At 46.0% G+C, this 23,194-nt stretch overlaps 1 protein-coding gene across 2 annotated transcripts in view; it reads right to left on the bottom strand.

Moving 5' to 3' along the window:
* Nucleotides 1–23,194, bottom strand: part of FKBP6 (FKBP prolyl isomerase family member 6 (inactive)) — a 162,871-nt gene that overhangs the window by 76,835 nt on the left and 62,842 nt on the right. For both annotated transcript variants that reach the window (XM_069226776.1, XM_069226777.1), the window contains exons 3-4: nucleotides 7,861–7,950; nucleotides 6,660–6,862 (exon numbers count right to left, since the gene is read on the bottom strand). In XM_069226776.1, the coding sequence (XP_069082877.1) occupies nucleotides 6,660–6,862; nucleotides 7,861–7,950 (293 nt within the window). The remainder of the gene's footprint in view (nucleotides 1–6,659; nucleotides 6,863–7,860; nucleotides 7,951–23,194) is intronic.

Below are 23,194 nucleotides of genomic sequence, written 5' to 3'. Positions count from 1 at the left end.
GATTAGAGGAGCATTCCTATGTTGCTGCGAATGATCTGATAACTTACTGGCAGGTTACATTGGGGGCCTTTCGTCATCTATAATACAGGCTTGAGATCCTGGATTACCATCTACAGTGGTTAATGTTATAGTACATCATTGACTGCAGAGGCAGATTTTACTGTGGTAATGGAGGTAATCATTTCAGAGCGTCTATATCACTCTGCCCACCCTCAACCTTTCAAGATTAACAAGTATTATAGACTATCCTCAGGATGACGGGGAACACCTACCCTCCAGATGCCGCCACAATCATGGTCCAGCTCGAAGATCATAACTGGTGTAACCCTTTTCTAATAAGTGCAGCTGCCTTACAGCATCATCTACATGTATGCATCAGTCACATTCTGCTGCGATAGTTTGTGTTTTATAACTAAAGCCCTAAGACAAAACAGCTTTAAACAAAGGACTTGATTTAGATATTGGCAGGCAAGTTACTCGGTCACAATGGTGACAAATCTCCTTTTTGCTGACATCTAAATCCCATAGGATATAATGGGAATTAAATTATGGAGGACAGGATATTAGTCACCTTTGTGTTGTCCGCCAATATATAAATCATGCCCTATGTATTCAAGCATTGCTGTTGAACCCAGCAAGACATAAGGTAATGCATGATAAGCTTCATGTGAACGGAAGAAGCTAAGTTGCTTCACAACAACTTGAAAGGTTTTTCACAACTCTAAAATTAAGATGTCTGCGTTTTTTAGATGCAGAGGACAGCTGGCCTGCTCATCCACGGCAGTGTTGCCCAGAAATAAAAGCAATGCCGAGGTATGGTACACTGGGGCCTAACACTATTGTAGTGTTCTGCTTTGGTGAATGATTGTAGTAGGTCTCTTTTTCGCTATCTAAAATCTCCCTCCATTCCTTTTCATTGCGTTTTTTCAATCATTTACCTTTTTACTCCTCTACTTTCCACTGAAGTAATTTCATCTATTTGTCAAAATGGAAATATACGAAGAAGGCTTTATGGTTCTGTTTCGAGAATATTTCTCAAGAGTGAAGGTATAAGGACTATGTGGCTGCATTTGATAAGACCTGTTTTGGTTGCTCACTGTGAAGCCCAGTAGCCCATTTTGCACTTATCCTCTGGTGATATTATATTATATAAAAAAAAAAAAAAATGTTTAAGTATGCAAAAAAAAAGTCCTCAACAGCAACAGCACTCTTCTAACGAATCTTTAGAATCCCTCAGCTGTACCTACATAGAATCTACAGGATTCCACTTATACTCCCTAGCTGCCTGAAGGAAGACAACAAGAAAAAAAATAAAGATTTTGCCAAGCTCCAGCACCAGACACGGATACAATGCAAGTCGCTCTTGCATTGGGTTTTACAAGACTGTCTTAGGAAGGCTGGAGGATAGTGAAGTTGTCAGCAGAAAGACCCAAATAGTGCAGATAGCTAACCTGAGACCAAGGTCAAGGATGTAGCGGGATAATTAAGCATCTATTGAGAAAGCTTAACTCAGGTGACCTTAGGAGACAAGGGAAAGAAGTGGAGAGCTTATACAGCATATATGGGGGATGTTACTGCTTCAGTGACAGCATGGTCAGGCACTTTTCAGATGGCTTCTGATTTTCCACTGGAGGTGTAGGGTAAAAAAGAAATCCAAGAATTAGCTCCAGGGGTTACATTGGAACCCATGTCCGTTCAAGTCAGCACAGGCCTGAACGGAATCATCATAGTGTTAAGCTTGATGGTTATCCCAGAACAGAAATTTCAGTGAAGTCTTGGCCAGAGGGCACTCTTGCATATTTGCGGCTAGTAGACACCTCAGAGGACACCCCAGGTTAGGAGAAAAGCGCATCTCAGAGTTCAAAATTTCTTCATGTGGGACATTACTGTCTGATTGGTGGTCTGAAGAACACTTCCACAACTGTCAAGCTACACTCTGAGAAAAATTGATTATTTAAACTACTTACCAAAAAAGATCATTCACCTTAGACCAATTCTGTAATGCAATAGTCTCCTGAAGAAAACAAAATGGAAAGCCACATAAGAAGCCAGTAAACTATAACCTTGAAGAAGGAAAACACCAGTGTGTACATTCAGGCTAGGGGTTCTGGGCTTCCTGCACAGCATGCACCAATGGAAGAGGCAAGCTCCAGAGAACCTGAATCTCAAAGTTCGCAACAGCGGACTCTGAAGGAAGAGGCTGCTAGAGATATGGTTTCAAGGAAGAACAGAAAAAGCAGAGAAGACCTTCACACCTTATAGAAATATGTTAGTACCTTAAGCAGAATAAATGGGAGGTGGGTATGGGGTGATTACAGGAGATCCAGAGAGCCTCCTCAAACATTTAACTATACCGCAGGTGTTCTGGTAATCTAGGAGTACGGAATCAGGCTGGATATGGAAGCACTGAAAATGAAAACTAACATAAGTAAAATGTGAAATAGTACACTAAGCACCAGATGCACATTCAAATGTGCTTAGCCATTTCATCACTACCACAGTAATCTGCTTAATAATTAAAGGTGTGGTTGCTTTTAACATGCTGTTGAGGTACTAAACCTGCTTCTAAAAAGCAAATTGTACTTGTCTTTTCCAGCTTATAATTTCAGAACTGATCAACTTGCAACGTCTGCAAGAGTCTGTGGGTCTGATAAATTAAGATTCCTATTAGGAAATCATAAATTGCATCAAATATTTTGTAATTTGTGATTTCTTAATGAAAATCTACTAAAATCCATTTGGTAGAAATGGGTACAATTTGCATACTGACTTTTACCGGACACATGGATATTTTGTGAACAAACCTATGCATTACTAGGTTGTTTAGCATAATACCAATATATAGTGGGTCGCAATTCGACCTACCTCATTAATATGAGTTACTAGGTTGCAAATTGAGACCCTCTACGATTGGTTAAAGTCACAGGTATGGTGGCCTGATTGGGTCTGTGACTGCTGCTAAATTATATATTTTATATCTGCAGTCCATTTTCATAAAGGGAAATGGATTTATTATAAAAATGAATACATTTTAAAACAGTTTTTATTAGCAGGCAATGGTCCTAAAGACCAGAGACTTCTCTTAAAAAAAGTGTTTTGACATTGGGGACCCCTTACATTTGCAAATGCTTGCCAGCACTTTTGATTTTGTGGGGGGGGGGGGATGATTTGCAACCCGATTTCGGGCACAAAGCACAAATATATAAGCTAATAAATCTGTATTCTGAAGGGGCGCCTTTTACACACCCCTTCCAAATACAGATCCTATATGCATTCTAAAACCCAAACTGTGGTTAGGCAATGTGTCATGGCACCGTAATATGGGTCTGGTACACATAAAAAAAAAGCCATATAGTAGTTGAAAAAGCTCAAATTTTACCTTTGCGACCGTAAAAATCATTTGATGCCTCACAAATAGTATTTTTGAATTAAAGGAGAAAAAAAATTGAGAAAGGCTATTAAACTGTTCTCAGGTTGCCATTAGTCAATTTTCATTTTTAGGTTGAGCGTAAGCGTTCCACCTATTGTATACATTAAAGTATACTTCTTCTGTAGGCTTCCTACTATTTCATTTGTTAGTTTCAGTGTCATTTAACAAACCTTGCTTGCTAGTGGTCAGTTATGCCTCTTTGTCCCTCCTTCTTCTGTGCGGGAGCAGGAACCAACTACTGTATAATTACACTTTGTTATGTTTATCTGGTCTGTAAGGGACTTTTTTTTTCTTTTTTTTCCCCACTTTGTTTCCTGCTCCTGTCCAGTGAAGCTTCCCTTTTCATTTGCAGACACTTCTTGCTTTTAGCTTAACTGTAAAAAAGGCTATAAATGAGCCTGTTATCTTGATCCCATTTGTTGGTTGTGGGCTCTTTGCACCCTCTCTCAATTGCCTGGCTCCCGCCCTTCCTTGGCTTGCATTTGCTTTACCAAGTGTGCCTGCTTCTTGTCCCCAAGGCAGAGGATCATTTGTAATTGTTTATAGCCAAGGCACCCAGCTCTACCAGGGTTCTACAATACTTAAAGACAGTGCCCACTTCTGCTCCATACTGGGATCTCACTCACAGCTCCATCAGTGCATCTCAGTTCACACACTCCAAGCATTCAGCTCTTGCAGTCAGTACACTCTGCTGTTCTAGTACTGGGACCTCGGGCACAGCTCCATCATTGCACCTCAGTTCTCACACTCCAAGCCCCTCAGCCGTGCCAGAACCCTACACACGCTGTCTGCCAGAGTACCTCAGATATTACAGTTAGCACACACTGCTGTTCCAGTACTGGGACCTCAGACGCAGCTCCAAAGTGCACCTCAGTTCACACAATCCAAACCCCTCAGCCGTGCCTGTGCCAGAACCCCACACAGTCTGTTTGCCAGAGCACCTCAGTTCTTACAGTCAATACACTCTGCTGTTCCAGTAGTGAGACTTCGGGTGCAGCTCAATCAATACACCTCAGTTCTACCCTAGCGAGGTCACTTCCTTTCTTATACTGGGACCCCACTCACAAACAGTTATGTTACAGCAATTCTAACATTCAGTCCCACTGCCAAGCCAATACTGGACCCAAAAGAGCAAAACACAGCTCAACCAGTGCACCTTAAGTCTAACATCCAACGCCACTATTAATGGGAACTACCACCGCTCTATCAGACTCCATCAATTTTAACATTTAGTGCATTCAGTAGTATGCTTTCCACATGCCCCTCGCTTCTGTGGTTCAGAGGCAAAGCCACTCCCATGCTGGGCAACACTCACAGCTTCACCAGGGAACCTACAGGCTAACACTCAGCAACACTGGCACGCCAATATTAGGCTCCACACAACTCCAGTTACATACCTCACTTCTGACCTTGTGTGCCCTTTACTATTCCAGTACTGCAGCCCACATACAACTCCGTCAATGTACCGCAACCCTATCCTGCAGCACCCCATTATTCCAATACCCCGAATTACACAGCGCTCAGTTTCTCATTCCTCATCGTTTTTTATTCCAACACTGCGCTGGTACATAGGTCTGTCTATACCTCCAATCCGGATCTGAAGCACCCCAATATTGCTGTATTGTGGTTCACATACAACTCTACTTATGCACTTCCAGCTGTTCTGCAGTGCCCCCTGCTGTTCCAAACTCAGACTTCTGTTTGAGGATGTGGAAGAGCAAATTAAATCTATTCTTAGCCGCCATCTTTATTTGGAAGGGTCTGTTTCTCCTATCTCACTCGGTTCTTTCCTTTACTCTGTTTACTCTCAATGTTTTCTTTCTCCCCCACTTCTCTCTTTCACAGCTTTTAAAATCCACACGTTAACAGTTTAGCTCTTTCTTTCAACTGTTTATTTCTACTCCTCTCTTTCTTTTAATTTCCTTCTTCCGACCTCCACTTTCAAACTTGGTTATTTCTTTCCCTTTTTCATTCTTTTTTCTTCATCAGGTGTTCAGTCACACTTTCTTCTCTTGATTTCATTCTCTGTCTTTTTAATTTGCTCTTTCCTTTGACACAGTATGCATCCTTTCACTTTTTTTTTTATCTGTCTTCCTTCCTTTCTCTGGTGTTTTTCTTATCTTTATCTGTCAATTCACGTTAGACTATAAATCCCTCTTTTTCCCGTCTCTATGTGGAAGCCACAAGTTACTTGTGAGGAGCGGAAGTGTCACAGTTGTTTTCTCATTCTGTGTCCGTGGGAAATGTGTCAGTACATACATGCCCTGGTTCTTTCGCTGCTTGTTTCTCTCACCATCTCTCTTTTTCTCTAATGTTCATTTTTCTTTGTTTTCACACTTTATTATTTTTTTCATTTTTATCTTTCGTTCGCTAGCTTCTTTCCGTTTTTTCTTCTTTCTCACATGTTTGCTCTATTTTTTCTTCTTAGGTGTGTTCATTTTCTCATTCTTTCTTTCCCTTCTTTCATTTCTTTGCAACCTCATCTTTTTTCCTTTTGTCTGTTGTATTCCTTTTGCTTCTCTTTTTCTTCGCCATCCACTTTCCCTCCTGAGGCCTAGTTATCAATAGAGAAACAGGTGCAGGGGCACCGGGGCCCAGAGACCTACCAACCTCACTCTACTAATTACTGCTCTAATTTCCTAAAGAAATTCCAGTCAACCATTTTCCTTTCTTACTCCAGGGCCCATGACACCGTTATTATGCCACTTGTCCTCTTCATCTTTACTCCCAACTCCCTCTTTCCTTTCACTCTCCAATCCGTCCCAAATGATAATTTTGTTATGGTGTTTTAAGCATTACACTCTAATACCAAAAGGTTATTTCTTCTTAAGGTTTTTATGATAATTGCATATGTTTTGAGATAAAAGGAAGAAGGTAAATGGAAGTGCTTTGGTTAAATGCTGGGCCACTGGAATTATATGGCAGGAAAAGACAAAATTATGAGGCAGGGTTGACCAATTTATGTGGCAATAAAAGTCCAGTTATGAATTTACACGGCCAATAGCTCGAACTCACAAGAACGCGAGACCTACTGCATTGCAAATGCTTGTTAGATTTACCACCAATAGAAACTAGGCACTTGTTAATGTACTGAAAATAAAAAACAGCCCAATAATCCTTAGTACACTGTAAAGTGTGAAATTCAGAAGAGAACTCACATTACACCACTATGACAGACTAACGAACATCATGTCACAGATTTTCATGTCGTCTCCAGTATCTGACTTACCGGTGAAAGATCAAAGAAGTCATCGGACAGAGCAGTATCTAGGAAGTCCAACAGCTCCATCTCAAAGAGTATTGTGGCATTAGGTGGGATGAGTGGGGGGCAGCCCAAAGTTCCATAGGCATATGAAGGCTTGAACAGGTACCTGGAGAGCTCTCCCTTCCGCATGGTCAGCAGAGCCACCTCCATGCCCCACAGAGTAATATCTGAGAGAGAGGACCACAACTTCGTTTCAGCATAAAAGCATCTGGTGCTGCTGCATGTGCTTAGAAGTATCGATCTCAGGACCACAAGAAACAAAGCACTTCAAAGGTACTAGTGTGCAAAGTCATTGAGAACCATCTTGGTTAGAGCAAAAAGTGAATGGTGTGGGATCAGACATGTTCTATGTAAGTATCTGAACCATACAACACATGAACTGCTGTTAATCTTTTAACATGTTAAATATATATTTAATTGTATAGTCCTTTAATCAGAGAAAAAGTCTCAGACACCAATGTTCTGTTTTTGCATTCACAGAGAATAGATGAGACTGTATCCCTCAAGGGACAGCGTTTTTACAATTCTTTGGGGCCACCTTAAGCAGCTGTAAAATGTGCAGGCATGTACTTTTAAATGTTTAGATAATTATGTTAGAGGCAGTTTTGGATCTGCCCCATCACTTTGTCCCACCATCTAAAGGAGGAGCTAGCCTTCAGCACTGTGTACACTGCAACTTTTTTCCTTGCAACTCGTCCAATTAAAAGGTATCACAATAGCCACTGTCTCAGCAGAAACATGAAGGAAGAATACTAGCAAGATCTAACTGAACATAGGTCACCCACTGCTTCAGCAGGACCAAGCAATGTGAGAGCCATTCAACAAAACCAATGAAAAAAAACTTGGAAGTAGGGTGACATGTACCTATTACAAGATGTCACTCTGCATCAGGCCTGGGTTAAGTAAACTTTTAGGTTATTATGAAATCAAAATATTTGTATCAAGCATGCTGCACTGCTAGAAGTTGCCCACGCAAACAAACATGGACTGCTCCTAGCATCAATCAATGACAATACTATGAAATGGTACATCTGCAGGACGATGGATGATGTATAAACACACATTACTATTAGAATAACCAGGTACTTTCCAACACAGTAAACCATGTCTGCCTTAATCTGGTTACCCTACAAGCGTACCACCGACCAGATCAATGTGCAGTTACCTGTGCCGAGCTTCATTAGTTTGGGATTCCGTCGGTAACGGTTTGTGTCAAAAGGCTGGTCTGCATACTCCAGGTACCCAGAATACTTCACTGTGGGAAAAGATGAAGAAACGGTGCTTACATACACCTAGGATTCATTAAAAATGACACAGCAAAAGCACACAAGGCTAAAAGACATGATGACTTGCAGCACAGGGAACACCACATTTTGGGCCCTTCTCCCGATCTCAACATCCCACCCATGGCTATTACTGACATGAAAACCACCAGAGCATTCCCCATAGTAAAGTCCCAGCCAAAAGCTATACCACTATGAACATGCTGGAGGAGAGCTCGAGGCACCAGTCACTGTGCTGGTAAGTCAAGTAAATGTTTACCTTCATGGAAAAGGAAAACAAACTAAATGAATTTCAGATTTGTATTATGAAAGACAAGCTGGGAACCCCTCGCCAACACCTGAACCCATGACCTAGGCTTACATGCATTCCACAGCTAGTACATTAGCCAAATATGCGGTCTTTGCAGTTTGAAAAGAAAGAACATGATTTAATTGGCTTCCAGACCTACTCATCTGTGTTGATTCTGACCAGTTACAGGTCTGCTGCAGGCAGAGGACAGCTGTCTCCAGGATCATGAAGGAACACTCACACATAGTGTCTATGCTGGGCTGACTGCCTGTTCGCAGACACGCCCTTTTCTTTACACAGGTGACACCACCTGGGTCAGTGGGTGTGCGTATGTGCACATAGGTGCTGTGTGACACTCATTCCTCAACAATAAACATTAGAAAAACCTAAATAAGAAGCTATATATATATATATATGTGTTACTTTAGTTGTCTTTCTGTTTAGCATAGAATGTCTTTCAGTGTGACTCCTCCTCCTCCTCCTAAGTGGCCTTCACCTGTCAGGGTTGCCTTTCAAACAGGGTCTAGAATTTGCTTCCTTGCATCAGTTCTTGCACCAGGGCCCAGTCCTCCACCTTTATTTTGGCTATCTGTGGCTCTCAGTCGCCAGATGGAGTCAGTGTTTTTAGGTCGCAGACTTCAATTTGCTGCCTTTATTTGTTTTAGGGTGTGCAGCTTGAGTTTGGACCTTACCATTCCAAAAGCTTATGCATTCTACGCCAATGAACTATACACAACTGCACTCTACACGACCACCATCACTGTACTATATGCCACTGTTCTACGCCACTCTACATTACTGCACCCGAACACTTTACTCTGCAACACTGTACTCTCCACCACTGAACTCTGCTCCACTCTACCACACTATACTCTACACCATTCTATGCTACTCTACAGAACTCTACGGCCACTCACTTTACTCTGCACTCCACAGCACTCTATGCCACTCTACTTTATACTACTGCGCCCTGCATCACTTAACTCTACGCCACTCCGTTCTGCTCCACTCTATGCCACTCGACTCTCTGCCACTCATCTCTACTTTGCGCAACTGCCCTCTGCATCACTCAACTCTATGCCACTCCACACCATTCTATGAAACCGTACTCTACGCCACTGCACCCTACTATGCACCACTCTAATAAATGTCACCCCATTCTACGACGCTGCACTGAACATTACCCCACTGAATTCAATGGCACTGCATTTGACATCCCTATACTCAGCTCACTCTACGCCAATGCACTCTGTGTTATATCGGGCCTTGAAAAATCTACTTGCCCACTCACTACAGCAAGTCATATTTGATCAGGTCGAGCTGTATATAGGACCTACTCACCCCTTCAGGCAAATTGACAGAACAGGTGTTTTGCTCCGTCTAACTGAAGTGAAGGAGCAATAAAGACCTTTAAATCTTGCTTGTGTCACATTTGCTCTGTGTTAAGAGACAGAGGTCAAAAGTCAGTTTGAATATTTACGGATGAAATAAATAAAAAAAAAAAGACTGTAGGGTGCCTGATTTTTCCTAACACATTTAAATGACTAAGTCAACTTTACAAATATTTCTAAATATAGGTCAGCAGTTGTGAAAACCTGTTTTTTGTAATTCTGTGTCATGAAACATAAAATGATAGAATGAAAACAAATCGCAACACTTTACTTGATAAGCAAATGAAATGTTTTCTGAAACCCAATTTTCACAGATTATTGTTAATACACAATACAGTTTTATAAATAAAGCTGCAAGTTATGGGGAAGGCTTTTTGACATTTCTTGGAAATTTACTGTCTGTAAATGACGGTGTGCTACCTAATCATGCCTTGGTAATAAAAGTATTGAAAGTGAATGTTTAAACAAACTGAGAAACACTCCTGCTCTGATGACAATGCTATTAGTAAACTAAGAGGCAAGTCATAGATCACATGTACCCTATGTGTGGGCTAGAGTCTTGTTATACATGGAGCATACGGTTAATCTAATTAAAACAGCAGTTTTTTTTTTTTGTACAGCAGAAATGCTGAATTCACATACTTGACAGTGCACTCAGACGTGAGAATGAAGAACAAGACGGCAAAAATAAAATATTTTCCTAGGTTCACACAATCTGAGACCTGTTTATGGGTCAAGTACATTACACAGTTAGGTGGAGTGCATTATTCAAGTTACACGACCTGCACCTCTGGTATCATTTTTATGATTTTTCGAGGCCTGTATATGTTGTTTTATGTTATTGCCACCGGCTATAATGCAGTGACTCACACCCCAAAGGTGTATCTTGGCACTTCTCTAATCGAGGTCTAGAGGGTATATCAAAACAACCAAGCCTTTAACAGTCTTTTAAACTTGTCCAGTTCTGAGCACAAACAAATTTGTAGATCCACTGACCGTTCCAATGGAATAAGTCAAGATACGATAACGCTCTGCTCCCCAATCTCGAGGTGTGGCTAAGAGGAATCTGCAACAGAGCTTTGTTCGTGGATCTGAACAGTCTGGGGAGCAGTAATGGCAGAGCCTGTTCTACAGATAAACTAGTGTCTTGCTGGTTAGTGCCTTAGGAGTAAGGCAATATAGCTTGAAAACGGCACGCTTACTGGCATGAAACCAGTGCAAGGCTTTCAGAGTGTTAGAGTGGTGCAGAGAAAGAGTGTGAAGGGAGGTTGCAAATCAGCCAGGCAGCAGAGTTCTGCACGACCTGAAGCTTAGATATCAGTGTGTTATTTGCTGCAGTATATTCCCATAGTCTAACCGACTCGTGATCATGACCTGGACTAGGGTTTTCCTGGAGGCGGATGAGAGCCAAGGAAAGGCTTTCCTTACGCACATTATGGCAAAGCATGAGCCACATATGGTGCTGACCTGGTCTTTTATACATAGTGTCTGATCCCAGTTTTATGCCAAGTTTTTTTACTACCTGGCCTCGGACATTGGCCTAGCCTAATTTAGCGAGCCACCAGATCACAGACCAGAGCTCCTGAACGTTTCCGAACAGCACTACCTCAGTCTTGTCACCGTTTAATTGAAGACAATTGCTACACCAGTCCACTCAACTCTATGCCACTCTAACACAACTTCACACTATGCCACTGCAATACGCAACACTCTTTGCCACTCCACAACACTCCATTCCACTCTACAACACTCCACACCACTCTCCTCTACGCCACTAATGTTTAGCCATGCTGACCAGTAGCCACGCTGGTTTACAACATGGCCAAAACACACTAAAAATAAATAAATAGCTCTTGCATGGGTGAGACCTATTGGCTTTGCCAATGCTGGTTTCTCTTTCTTTTCCTCTGTGCTTGGTGATGGTTCGTATGGGGGATGGGGAGGTGGGTTACTCACAGGCTTGTCAGCCCTCCCAAATGGCAGGTGAGCTGGGGCACAATTTGCTGCACAGTGGAGGCCGTGAAGCGAGTCAGAATGTGATAATGAATCTCAGATTTGTCTGACAGTTACATTCCAATACTTATATTCTTATTGAAGATGTGCACAAAAAGCTTACCCTCCGCGCTGGCTCAGGGCCACCTCAGTGTTATTTTTCCATGTTTGACTCCCTATTCCTCCACGTATATTTTAAAGTCACAGGTTTGGAAAGGTGGCCCGTTGTCAGAATGGCATGCTAAAGTCTATGAATATATTCTTGAACATGGACTGCACTGGCTCAAAGGCAGTTAAGCTTACAACTTCAACCACTAGGATTGACTACAACCAGCAGCTTATTTAAATTGGCAAGGCACAAAAGTCTGCATGGATGTAAGAAGCTGGCCTGGTGTGTGGTGGGTACCCAAGGTACTTAACTTACACCTTATACCAGGTTTAGGTATCCCCTATTAGTGTAGTGTAGGCAGTGCCTAGAAGCTAGGCTCTGCAAAGGCAGCTGTGGATGAGCAGCCAAGGCTTATATAGGAGACATGCAAAGCTCATGCAATACCACTGTAGTCACACAGCACTAACACAAATGACAGAAAACGCTCAGTGTTACAAAATTAATGGTACTTTATTTTAGTGACAATACCAAAAAGTACTAGAGGCAACCCTCCAATAGGAGGTAAGTAACACACTAAATATATACACTAGTTATCAGCAATAGGCATATAGAAAACATTGCAAATGCAGATAGACAATAGTGACCCTAGGGGGAGCCCAAACCATTTACTAAAGAAAATGGAATGCGAACACAGGACCCCTCCCCCCCCCCATCTAGGTTAAGTGGAATGTGTAGATGGGAGCTGGGGGTACTAGGAAATCCCAAAGGTAAGAGGACCAAGAGGACTACTCTGGACCACCACCCCGGATGGAGGATCCACGCAGCTCAGGATGAGAGGAGATTTCAATGCAGCTGGTCATCGTTGCAGTTGGTGCCTGCAGAAGCAGAGAAGTGACTCCTTCACTCTATTGGAGATTCCTTCTTCGTTCTCGTGCAGACTGAAGACTTGCCACCCTCAGAAGATGCAGTGTTAGGGAAATGTTGCAGAAGCTGGAAGGAGCTGTGGACACCAATGCTGTGGATGCAGATTGTCGATTCCTGGAGGGTCCAATCACGGTTCCGGAGGCTAGAAATCGACGTAGAGGTTGTAGGAGTCCTGCTGGAATATTGCAAGCCAAATCTGAGGACCCACCCAAGAGAGACGCTAAATAGCCCTGAAAGAGGGATTGGTCACCTAGCCAGGTGACTAGCTATCAGGAGGGTGCTCGGACGTCATCCGTCTGGCCACTCAGATGCTCCCAGAGGTCCCTGCCAACCTTGGATTCAAGATGGCAGAACCCAGGGAACCTCTGGAGGAGCTCTGGGCACCACCCCTGGGGTGGTAATGGACAGGGGAGTGGTCACTCCCCTTTCCATTGTCCAGCTTCGCCCAGAGAAAGGACTGGAGGTCCCTGAACTGGTGTAGACTGGTTTGTGCACGGAGGGCACCAAATGTGCCCTTCAAAGCATACCAGTGGCTTGGCGTGGCTACCCCTCCCAAGCCATGTTACACCTATTTCCAAAGGGAGAGGATGTTACACCCTCCCGTCCCCTTTCCCAAAAGAAATCGATTGTTCTGCCTTCTTGGCCTTGAGCTGCTCAAGCAGCAGGAGGGCAGAAACCTGTCTGAGAGATGGCAGCAGCTTGGGCTGCCCGGAAAACCCCAGAAGGCTGGTACGAGCAAGGGGACCTCTAAGGAGCCCCCAGAGTGCATGGAATCATACATCCAATACTGGCAACAGTATTTGGGTATGATTCTGACATGCTTGTTACCAAACATGCCTAGGTTTGGAGTTACCATTATATAGCTGGACATAGGAAGTGACCCATGTCCAGTACACATAAAATGGCGTCCCCGCACTCACGAAGTCCATGAAAATGGCACTGGAGTTTGTGGGGGCACCTCTGCTAGTGCAGGGGTGCCCTACCACACAGGTACTTGCACCCTGCCCTCTGGGCTAGGAAGACCTGCCACAGGGGTGACTTGCAGTGACCTGGTGCAGTGACCTATGGTGAAAAAGTGTGCATGCCGTGTGGGGTCCCTCAGGGCTCGTCACTCAGCCCTACGCTGTTTAATGTGTACGTGGCACCGCTGGCAGAATTAATTCGTACTTTCGGCTTCATTCCCACCTTGTATGCTGATGACACTCAGATCATCATCCCTATCGATAATGATTTGGAGAAAGTGGCTATCCGCTTTAATGCTTGTATGATAGCAGTAAACAATTGGATGAGAGCCAATTGGCTAAAACTCAATTGTGAAAAAACGGAAATCCTGTGTTTCGGGGTGAAAAGGGATCTCTGGTCTTCCATGTGGTGGCCGAAAGAATGCGGCACCCTCCCGGAGCCAGGATCCACCTCGAAAAACTTAGGGTTACTGTTTGATGACCAACTGTCATTTAAACCGCAGGTTAATCTGATAGTTAAGTCCTGTATGTGGATGCTGAAGAAATTAAAGAAAGTTTTCCCTTTTATTCCACCCTCCTGTAAAATTGCCGCTACTCTGGCTCTAGTCATTTCTAGATTGGACTATGGAAATGCGCTGCTGCTTAACCTGGATAAAGCATCCCTCAACAAGCTACAGGTGATGCAGAACACCGCGGCTAGGCTTGTATTGAAGTTACCTCGTGGGGCCTCTGCTAAGAGCTCCCTCAGAAGCCTTCATTGGCTTCCGGTAGCCCAGCGGCTTTCTTTCAAGGCACTCTGCATCACTCATAAAGCTGTCCATGGGATTGGGCCCAACGTTCTGACCTCCAAGCTACAATTCTATAGGCCTAATAGGCCGTTGCGGTCTGCTTCTGCCTATCGAATTCAAACCGTCCGTACTAAGAAGGCGAAATGGGGAGATAAAGCGTTTACCATTGCGGCCGCCAAAATCTGGAATTCACTCCCGTTGAATCTTAGGCAAGAACATAACCATTTAACATTTAGGAGATTGGTTAAAACGTGGCTCTTCCCGCAATAACTGGGGAGTCCCTTGGTACATGGATTCTGCCCCACCTCAGTCAGCGCTTCGATGCCCACGGGTTGGAATGCGCTTTACAAATACTCAATACATACATACATACATACATGCACCCTTTCATGTAGCTGCAATGGCAGGCCTGCAGAACACTTTGCATGGGCTCCCCATGGGTGGCAATACATACTGCAGCCCATGGGGATCTCCTGGTACCCAATGCCCTGGGTTCCATATTCTAGAGATTTACATGGGGGCACCAGGTTGCCAAATGTGCGGTGAAAATGGTACAAGTTACCAAGTTAGAAGGGAGAGAGCATAATCACTTGGGTCCTGGTTAGAAGGATCCCAGTGAACACAGTGAAACACAATGACAACAGGCAGAAAATGGGGGTAACTATGCCAAGAAAGAGGGTACTTTCCTACAATGGACATTCTAATATGGGTGTGTTGCAGCTTCCTTAATTATCACTTGTAGGCTGGGAGCTCTTGTCGCTTGACAGATCAGGGATTAAATTATTTCTCCAGCATGTTTGCCCATTCCTGGGTACCATACTTTTCCCCTCATTCTTGCTTTGGTTATGACATTGGCTTGGTGGCCAACTTGTGCCAGCTGTATCATCTAGTTTCTTAGGGAAGACGACATGACCAGTCTGTGCCATCTCACGATGCAATATCACAAAATAAAACGATGGACTGAGTGTTGAAACTTTTCAAACACTCACCCCCAGTCACAGATCTGGGTTTAATCCATTGTTATTTTGCTTCCCGTTCGACCCCACCTATATGCAAATCAGTCTTGACCCTGCTGGCTATGGGAGCAGCCTTGTGCGCCCTGGCTGGGGTATGCCCAGACGTAGGTCCCTTGCTTGCTGCGCCACTGGATTCAAGCTAGCCTGGCTGATGAAGGGTGATACCCTGAAACCAGTCCCAGGTTACTTGAAAATAACGATTGATTAAATACGCGTCTGTGACTGGTGGTGGGTGTTTGAAAAGTTAACACACTGTCGATCATTTTATTTTGTGATATTGCATCTCACGATCAGACATTCTGCGGATGAGCAGAGTTAATTTCATATCCTCTACAGACTAGGCTATGCTGTTGTTCAGGTTAATTTTTCTGCTTCAGATTGAAAGTGCTCTCCTGGGTGGCTTTCGCTGCCATTTGGAGACATCCATCTTCATTTCTGGCTCTGATTAGTTCTGGTTTCGAGACTGCTTTTGACTGAGATGCCTTGGCTATCAGGCTGATGTGTTCTTTGCTCTCCTGGGTGTCAGTAGAGAAGTCGTCTGGGTTATTACATCAAGGTTGGTACAAAACTTTAAGTCTGCATCTCTGCAACTGGTGGATCTATTTGCAGATGTATGGCGCGGTTAGCTCCACTGCCTTGGAAAACAGATGGATAAGGGATTTGTTAAAACTTAGTTCACATTTTTTGTCTCTAGGTGTACAGGTAGAATTGTTCACACTCCCATCAGACCGTCAGTGCTTCTCTCTCGATTTGAGTGTATTGAGTCTTTGCGGATGACAAAGTTCTGCTGGAAAAGGTTATTGGCACCAGCATTTGTTGTTCAACAGTTGTAGAAGCATTGCCTCCAGCCTCATGGGTCTCGCACCCAAGACCACTCTGGTACTTAGAGTTGGACTGGGTAAGTCAACTACAATACCGTAACAGTCACCGCACCTGTAATGCATGCATCACCCCATCACTCTCGCTACCACCAGGACCACATCCCCTACCCAGTCCACAACACCCACACACTCACATCCAGGTCAACTGCATGCCCACAATCCCCTATACAAATCACCATCCAGCCCCTGTGCAGTCACCAACCGTGCATGTAATCCCAGTAGCACTACAACACCCACAATGCACCACCATTCATTCAAAAAAATGCACCAACACGAAGGGACTCAACCACACATTACTGCTGACCAGTGCTGCAATTGACAAGGAAGTGAAGGACACTCACATCTCTATTCTCTCACACACAGGGACTACCACCCATGCCACCCGGACGAAGACGTCAAGGAGTGCCAGTCTTCCACCTGAAGACGAAGGCCCCACTCAGGAGAGTGCAGAGGGATGTCTGGAGACAGAGGAAATCCCTAGCCCATCCCACAGCCCTGGACAGTCACTCTCCATAAGCCCCACCCAGGGCATCACTGATACCCCTACCAATCAGCCACCACCATCAGCTCTGGCCAAACGACCCCACACCAGTGTCACCAAGCCACGGACTGGCTGCCAACATGTACAGAGGCCTCAGTCTCCACCCACCACCAGCCCGGATGATGAAGGGCCCACTGCAAGTGGGACTGCCAGACCTGTGCAGGGGACATTTGCACAGGGTGCTGGAGCAAATGGGAGGGCATCAGTGGCCCAGGGGGGGTGGGCAAGTAGGGATGCTGCTGCACAGGAGATGATTTTCGAGGTCCTGGGAGCATTCCACCATTCCCAGGACAGGATGGGCCGGATCCTGGCCACCTTGGAGCAGAATCAGACACTACAGGTAGCGCACCACCAGGAGTCCATGCAGCAATGGAAACAGCTCAATGCCACCATGGCCTACATTGCAGGGGTGCTGCAGCACCAGACAAGCATCCAGCCTGAGTCCTCCAACCAACTGCAGGACGCTTACACTAGCCAGGACACTGCCCTGTCACCAACCGTGACTGCAGCAGCTACTGGACTGGTGGCACTGCCAGAGGACTCACAGGACACCAGCACTCCTATCCCTGCAGCCCAGCTTCACCCTCTCAAATGTGCCCTCAGACCCAGACATCCCACTGAAACGCCAGCCAAGACCGAGCCCTGCGCCAGGAAGTGACTCTTCCCTGAACGGTCTCCCTTGTGTGCCACTGAGCTACCTCATTGACTTGCCACTGACATCTCACCATCTTCCAATGACCCCATGGACAATACCCTGTGCAACCAACAGCTAAGCATATGTGCCCGAGTATGTTGTTCACCATGTGCCCACTCCCTTACACAGTCCGAACACTCATGTATGTTTTCACTTGGAATAAATACACCTGTGCACTCAGAATATCTGTCCTTAATCAATGTGAGCTATCAACTGAATGTGAATGCATTAGCCAGTTACCATCATAATGCCGCTTTTATTGCAAGAGGGGGTCGAACAGACTAGTGTCTGAAGTATGTCACACTGTACATTCTACACTTGTGTTAAGTGGCATCTGCCACTTCAGTCATGATTTGGCCTTATCACTGGTAAATGACACCACAGTACTTACTACATGAGTCAGCCTGAAACAATGCAGTGAAGCCATTAGCATCATAAGAAATGTACCCGAGAGTCACTGGAAGTATAGCCGGATTAGCTGGGTCCAGGAGGTGATGTCGTCCCCCTCTTCCCCATCAGTCTCATCCCTGCTCTGAAGTGGCAGGGCTGGTTGGACAGCATTCTCCTCTTCTAGAAGTGGAACAGCTTTCCTCACAGCCAAGTTGTGGAGCATGCCACCACTATCTTACACACCTTGTCAGGGATATAGCAAAGGGATCCTCCAGAGAGATGGAAGCAACACAATCTTGTTCTCAGGAATCCTACGGTCCGCTCAATCACCCTCCTAGTACGACCATGTGCCTCATTATAATTCCTTTCTGCATATGTCCTGGGATTCCTCACAGGTGTCCGGAGACATTGCATGTTGGGGTAGCCAGAATCCCCTGCAAAAAGTGGGCAAAAGAGGGTTGAAACACACAGTTTACTTGCATACAGCCTGGCTGTCAGCTATGTAACTGATCCAGCGTCATACACACTCACCTATGAGCCAAGCTCTGTCACCCTGTAGTTGTCCCATCATGTGTGGCACACTGCTGTTTCTCAGGACAAATGAATCATGGACTGATCCTGGGAACCTTGCATTGACGTGTAATGTACTGATCAGCAGTACACACCAATTGGACATTCATGGAGCGATAGTTTTTACGATTCCGATACACATGTTTGTAGGAAGTTGGCTCTGTATGCACTATTTCAAAGTAAGGAATAGTATGCACAGAGTCCAAGAGTTCCCCTTAGAGGTAAGATAGTGGCAAAAAGAGATAATACTAATGCTCTATTTTGTGGTAGTGTGGTCGAGCAGTAGGCTTATCAAAGGAGTAGTGTTAAGCATTTGTTGTACATACACACAGGCAATAAATGAGGAACACACACAGACAAATCCAGCCAATAGGTTTTGTTATAGAAAAATATATTTTCTTAGTTTATTTTAAGAACCACAGGTTCAAATTCTACATGTAATATCTCATTTGAAAGGTATTGCAGGTAAGTACTTTAGGAACTTTGAATAATCACAGTAGCATATATACTTTTTACATAAAACACAATAAGCTGTTTTAAAAGTGAGCACAGTGCAATTTTCACAGTTCCTGGGGGAGGTAAGTTATTGTTAGTTTTAGCAGGTAAGTAAATCACTTACAAGTCTCAGGTTTGGGTCCAAGGTAGCCCACCGTTGGGGGTTCAGAGCAACCCCAAAGTTACCACACCAGCAGCTCAGGGCCGGTCAGGTGCAGAGGTCAAAGAGGTGCCCGAAACACATAGGCTTCAATGGAGAGAAGGGGGTGCCCCGGTTACAGTCTGCCAGCAGGTAAGTACCCGCGTCTTCGGAGGGCAGACCAGGGGGTTTTTTTGTAGGGCACCGGGGGGGACACAAGTCAGCACAAAAAGTACACCCTCAGCAGAGCGGGGGCGGCCGGGTGCAGTGTGCAAACACGCGTCGGGTTTACAATGGTTTTCAATGAGAGATCAAGGGATCTCTTCAGCGTTGCAGGCAGGCAAGGGGGGGGGGCTCCTCGGGGTAGCCACCACCTGGGCAAGGGAGAGGGCCTCCTGGGGGTCACTCCTGCACAGAAGTTCCGTTCCTTCAGGTGCTGGGGGCTGCGGGTGCAGGGTCTTTTCCAGCCGTCGGGACTTTAGGTTCAGGCAGTCGCGGTCAGGGGGAGCCTGGGGATTCCCTCTGCAGGCGTCGCTGTGGGGGCTCAGGGGGGACAACTTTGGTTACTCACAGTCTCGGAGTCGCCGGAGGGTCCTCCCTGAGGTGTTGGTTCTCCACCAGTCGAGTCGGGGTCGCCGGGTGCAGTGTTGCAAGTCTCACGCTTCTTGCGGGGAGTTGCAGGGGTCTTTAAATCTGCTCCTTGAAACAAAGTTGCAGTTCTTTTGGAGCAGTGCCGCTGTCCTCGGGAGTTCCTTGTTTTTCTTGAAGCAGGGCAGTCCTCTGAGGATTCAGAGGTCGCTGGTCCTTTGGAAAGCGTCGCTGGAGCAGGTTTCTTTGGAAGGCAGGAGACAGGCCGGTAGGACTGGGGCCAAAGTAGTTGGTGTCTTCTGTTCTTCCTCTGCAGGGGTTTTTCAGCTCAGCAGTCTTCTTCTTCTTGTAGGTTTCAGGAATCTAAATTCTTAGGTTCAGGGAAGCCCTTAAATACTAAATTTAAGGGCGTGTTTAGGTCTGGGGGGTTAGTAGCCAATGGCTACTAGCCCTGAGGGTGGGTACACCCTCTTTGTGCCTCCTCCCAAGGGGAGGGGGTCACATCCCTAATCCTATTGGGGAATCCTCCATCTGCAAGATGGAGGATTTCTAAAAGTTAGAGTCACTTCAGCTCAGGACACCTTAGGGGCTGTCCTGACTGGCCAGTGACTCCTCCTTGTTATTCTCATTATTTTCTCCGGCCTTGCCGCCAAAAGTGGGGGCCGTGACCGGAGGGGGCGGGTAACTCCACTAGCTGGAGTGTCCTGCGGTGCTGGAACAAAGGGGTGAGCCTTTGAGGCTCACCGCCAGGTGTGACAGCTCCTGCCTGGGGGAGGTGTTCGCATCTCCACCCAGTGCAGGCTTTGTTACTGGCCTCAGAGTGACAAAGGCACTCTCCCCATGGGGCCAGCAACATGTCTCGGTTGTGGCAGGCTGCTGGAACCAGTCAGCCTACACAGATAATCGGTTAAGGTTTCAGGGGGCACCTCTAAGGTGCCCTCTGGGGTGTATTTCACAATAAAATGTACACTGGCATCAGTGTGCATTTATTGTGCTGAGAAGTTTGATACCAAACTTCCCAGTTTTCAGTGTAGCCATTATGGTGCTTGGGAGTCTGTCAAACACGGACTCCACGACCATATACTCTTATGGCTACCCTGCACTTACAATGTCTAAGGTTTGGCTTAGACACTGTAGGGGCACAGTGCTCATGCACTGGTGCCCTCACCTATGGTATAGTGCACCCTGCCTTAGGGCTGTAAGGCCTACTAGAGGGGTGACTTATCTATACTGCATAGGCAGTGTGAGGTTGGCATGGCACCCTGAGGGGAGTGCCATGTCGACTTACTCGTTTTGTTCTCACCAGCACACACAAGCTGGGAAGCAGTGTGTCTGTGCTGTGTGAGGGGTCCCCAGGGTGGCATAAGATATGCTGCAGCCCTTAGAGACCTTCCCTGGCATCAGGGCCCTTGGTACCAGGGGTACCAGTTACAAGGGACTTACCTGGATGCCAGGGTGTGCCAATTGTGGAATCAAAAGTACAGGTTAGGGAAAGAACACTGGTGCTGGGGCCTGGTTAGCAGGCCTCAGCACACTTTCAATTCAAAACATAGCATCAGCAAAGGCAAAAAGTCAGGGGGTAACCATGCCAAGGAGGCATTTCCTTACAATGTTCATTTACTCTTGGGGGTTATGAGGGCTATGTGGGTACCATCAATGGCACCTATCACATGGGAGAGATTTGCAAAGGCATAGAAACCAGATTTGATGGCGGTGAGATCAGCCCTTTGTGGAAAATGGACATAACTTTGCAAGTGTTGAACGAATGGAGCACAGATAGTACCTGCACAGTTAGAGGTATGGCATGGTGATTCCTATTAGCCGGTTTCAGAACAGGATCCATTGCTGCACAGAGGTCAAGGATTGTAGCTCTATTAAGTCAGTAAGTCATGATGATGTGACGTTCCTCCAAGGTGGCCAAATCTACCAGGGGTCTGTAAGTAGATGGGGCTCTCCCTCGCCACATTGGTCTGTACCTATGGTTGATAAAGGAACACATCTTGAGTTTGGACATACACTTGCATCACATGGTGACAATTCATGTTTTCAATGCAACACATATGTAACACACAAACCCAAAAAATGAGGTAATCCTGTCATGCTAATGTGTGGTGAGGTGTCTCAGTCATAATGGCATCACAGTGTAGACACACTTCCCACCATGATTACATGTGGGGGACCAGTACTCATGTCAGTACTCGACGAAGGGGAGAGGGAATGGGGCCATGGATGAGGCCCCTGGCCAGGCTAAGGAGATGTGGTGAATGCAAAATGACAGCCTCCAGCCATCCAGGTAGTGTAGAAGTGACTTCATTCCGCTGGCGTAACTAGTCATGGAGGTAGGCGGTGTTCACTGCCGTGCACCTGATCGTTGGATAACATGGTTGTCAATGGGGAACATGGGTCAATCATGATACCTGCCGGCGGTGACGGTGCACACCGCTGCGGTATTTACAGCCATTCTGACAGGCCCTTGACACCGGACTCCTGCACTACGAGAAGGGAAGAACTCCACTGCGTGTGCTGCTGGGTCCGGACTCTGGTCCCCGAGATGGCACGTGTCACAGGAGAACGGGCCCAGCCTACACCGAGGAGGAGCTGGAGAAGCTGCTGGACGGGGTCCTACCCCTGTATGTCAAGCTGTATTGGCAACCAGAAGAGCAGGTTAGTTGCTATTTGTCCTCCTTAGAAGTGTGCGATTGTGTTGGATGCCTGTATGCATTTTTGTTTGCTGGGTGCATGCTCACCCGTAGTCTGTCTGGCAGTTTTTGGCTTGAAATTTGTCCATACGTATGTCCCCATGGGCCATGTCAGTTTGAACGGGCATGGCATTTGTGTATGGGGCACCCACACGGACGTCTGTTTCTTTACTCTGTGTCCCCCATGCAGGTCAGCGCCCATCAGAAGAGGGGACTGTGGCAAGCCATCGCCAAGGAAGTGCAGACCCTGGTGGGGAAGGAGTGGGGGGGGAGGGGGGAGGAAATGTAGGGTCTACAACCGGCGGAGTACCCACTGCAGGAAGCAGTGGGAGGACCTGAGGTCCTGGACCAGGAAGACCGGTGAGGCCCAGCTGGGGAAGGCCTCCCAACGAGGGAGGGATGCCCGTCGGACCCAGACACCCCTAATGGCCAGCATTCTGGCGGTTGCCTATCCGGATTTCGTTGGGCGCTTGAAAGCAGCACACCAGCCACAAGGGGGTGAGTACCAACACTGTTGTGATGTCACTATGATGAGTGCAGTTAGATGCTAAGAAGTGCATGCATAGTAGTGCGAGGCACAGACAGGTGTCTCCCTGCAGTCCTGCTCCCCTCCACATCCGTGGGGTAGTGTCATAGCTAGTTTTAGCAGGGTCTGTAGGCCCGTGAGGGGTCCTCTGTTTGGCCCATTGAATTCAATGTAACCTCATGAATTTGCAGATGTGTTGGCTTGGCATCATCTCTCATTGGT

The sequence above is a fragment of the Pleurodeles waltl genome, chromosome 3_2, assembly GCF_031143425.1.
Source record: "Pleurodeles waltl isolate 20211129_DDA chromosome 3_2, aPleWal1.hap1.20221129, whole genome shotgun sequence".
Classification (NCBI taxonomy): Eukaryota; Metazoa; Chordata; class Amphibia; order Caudata; family Salamandridae; genus Pleurodeles; species Pleurodeles waltl.
The sequence above is the reverse complement of the archived record's forward strand: the minus strand, read 5'-3'. Positions and strand labels throughout refer to the sequence as shown.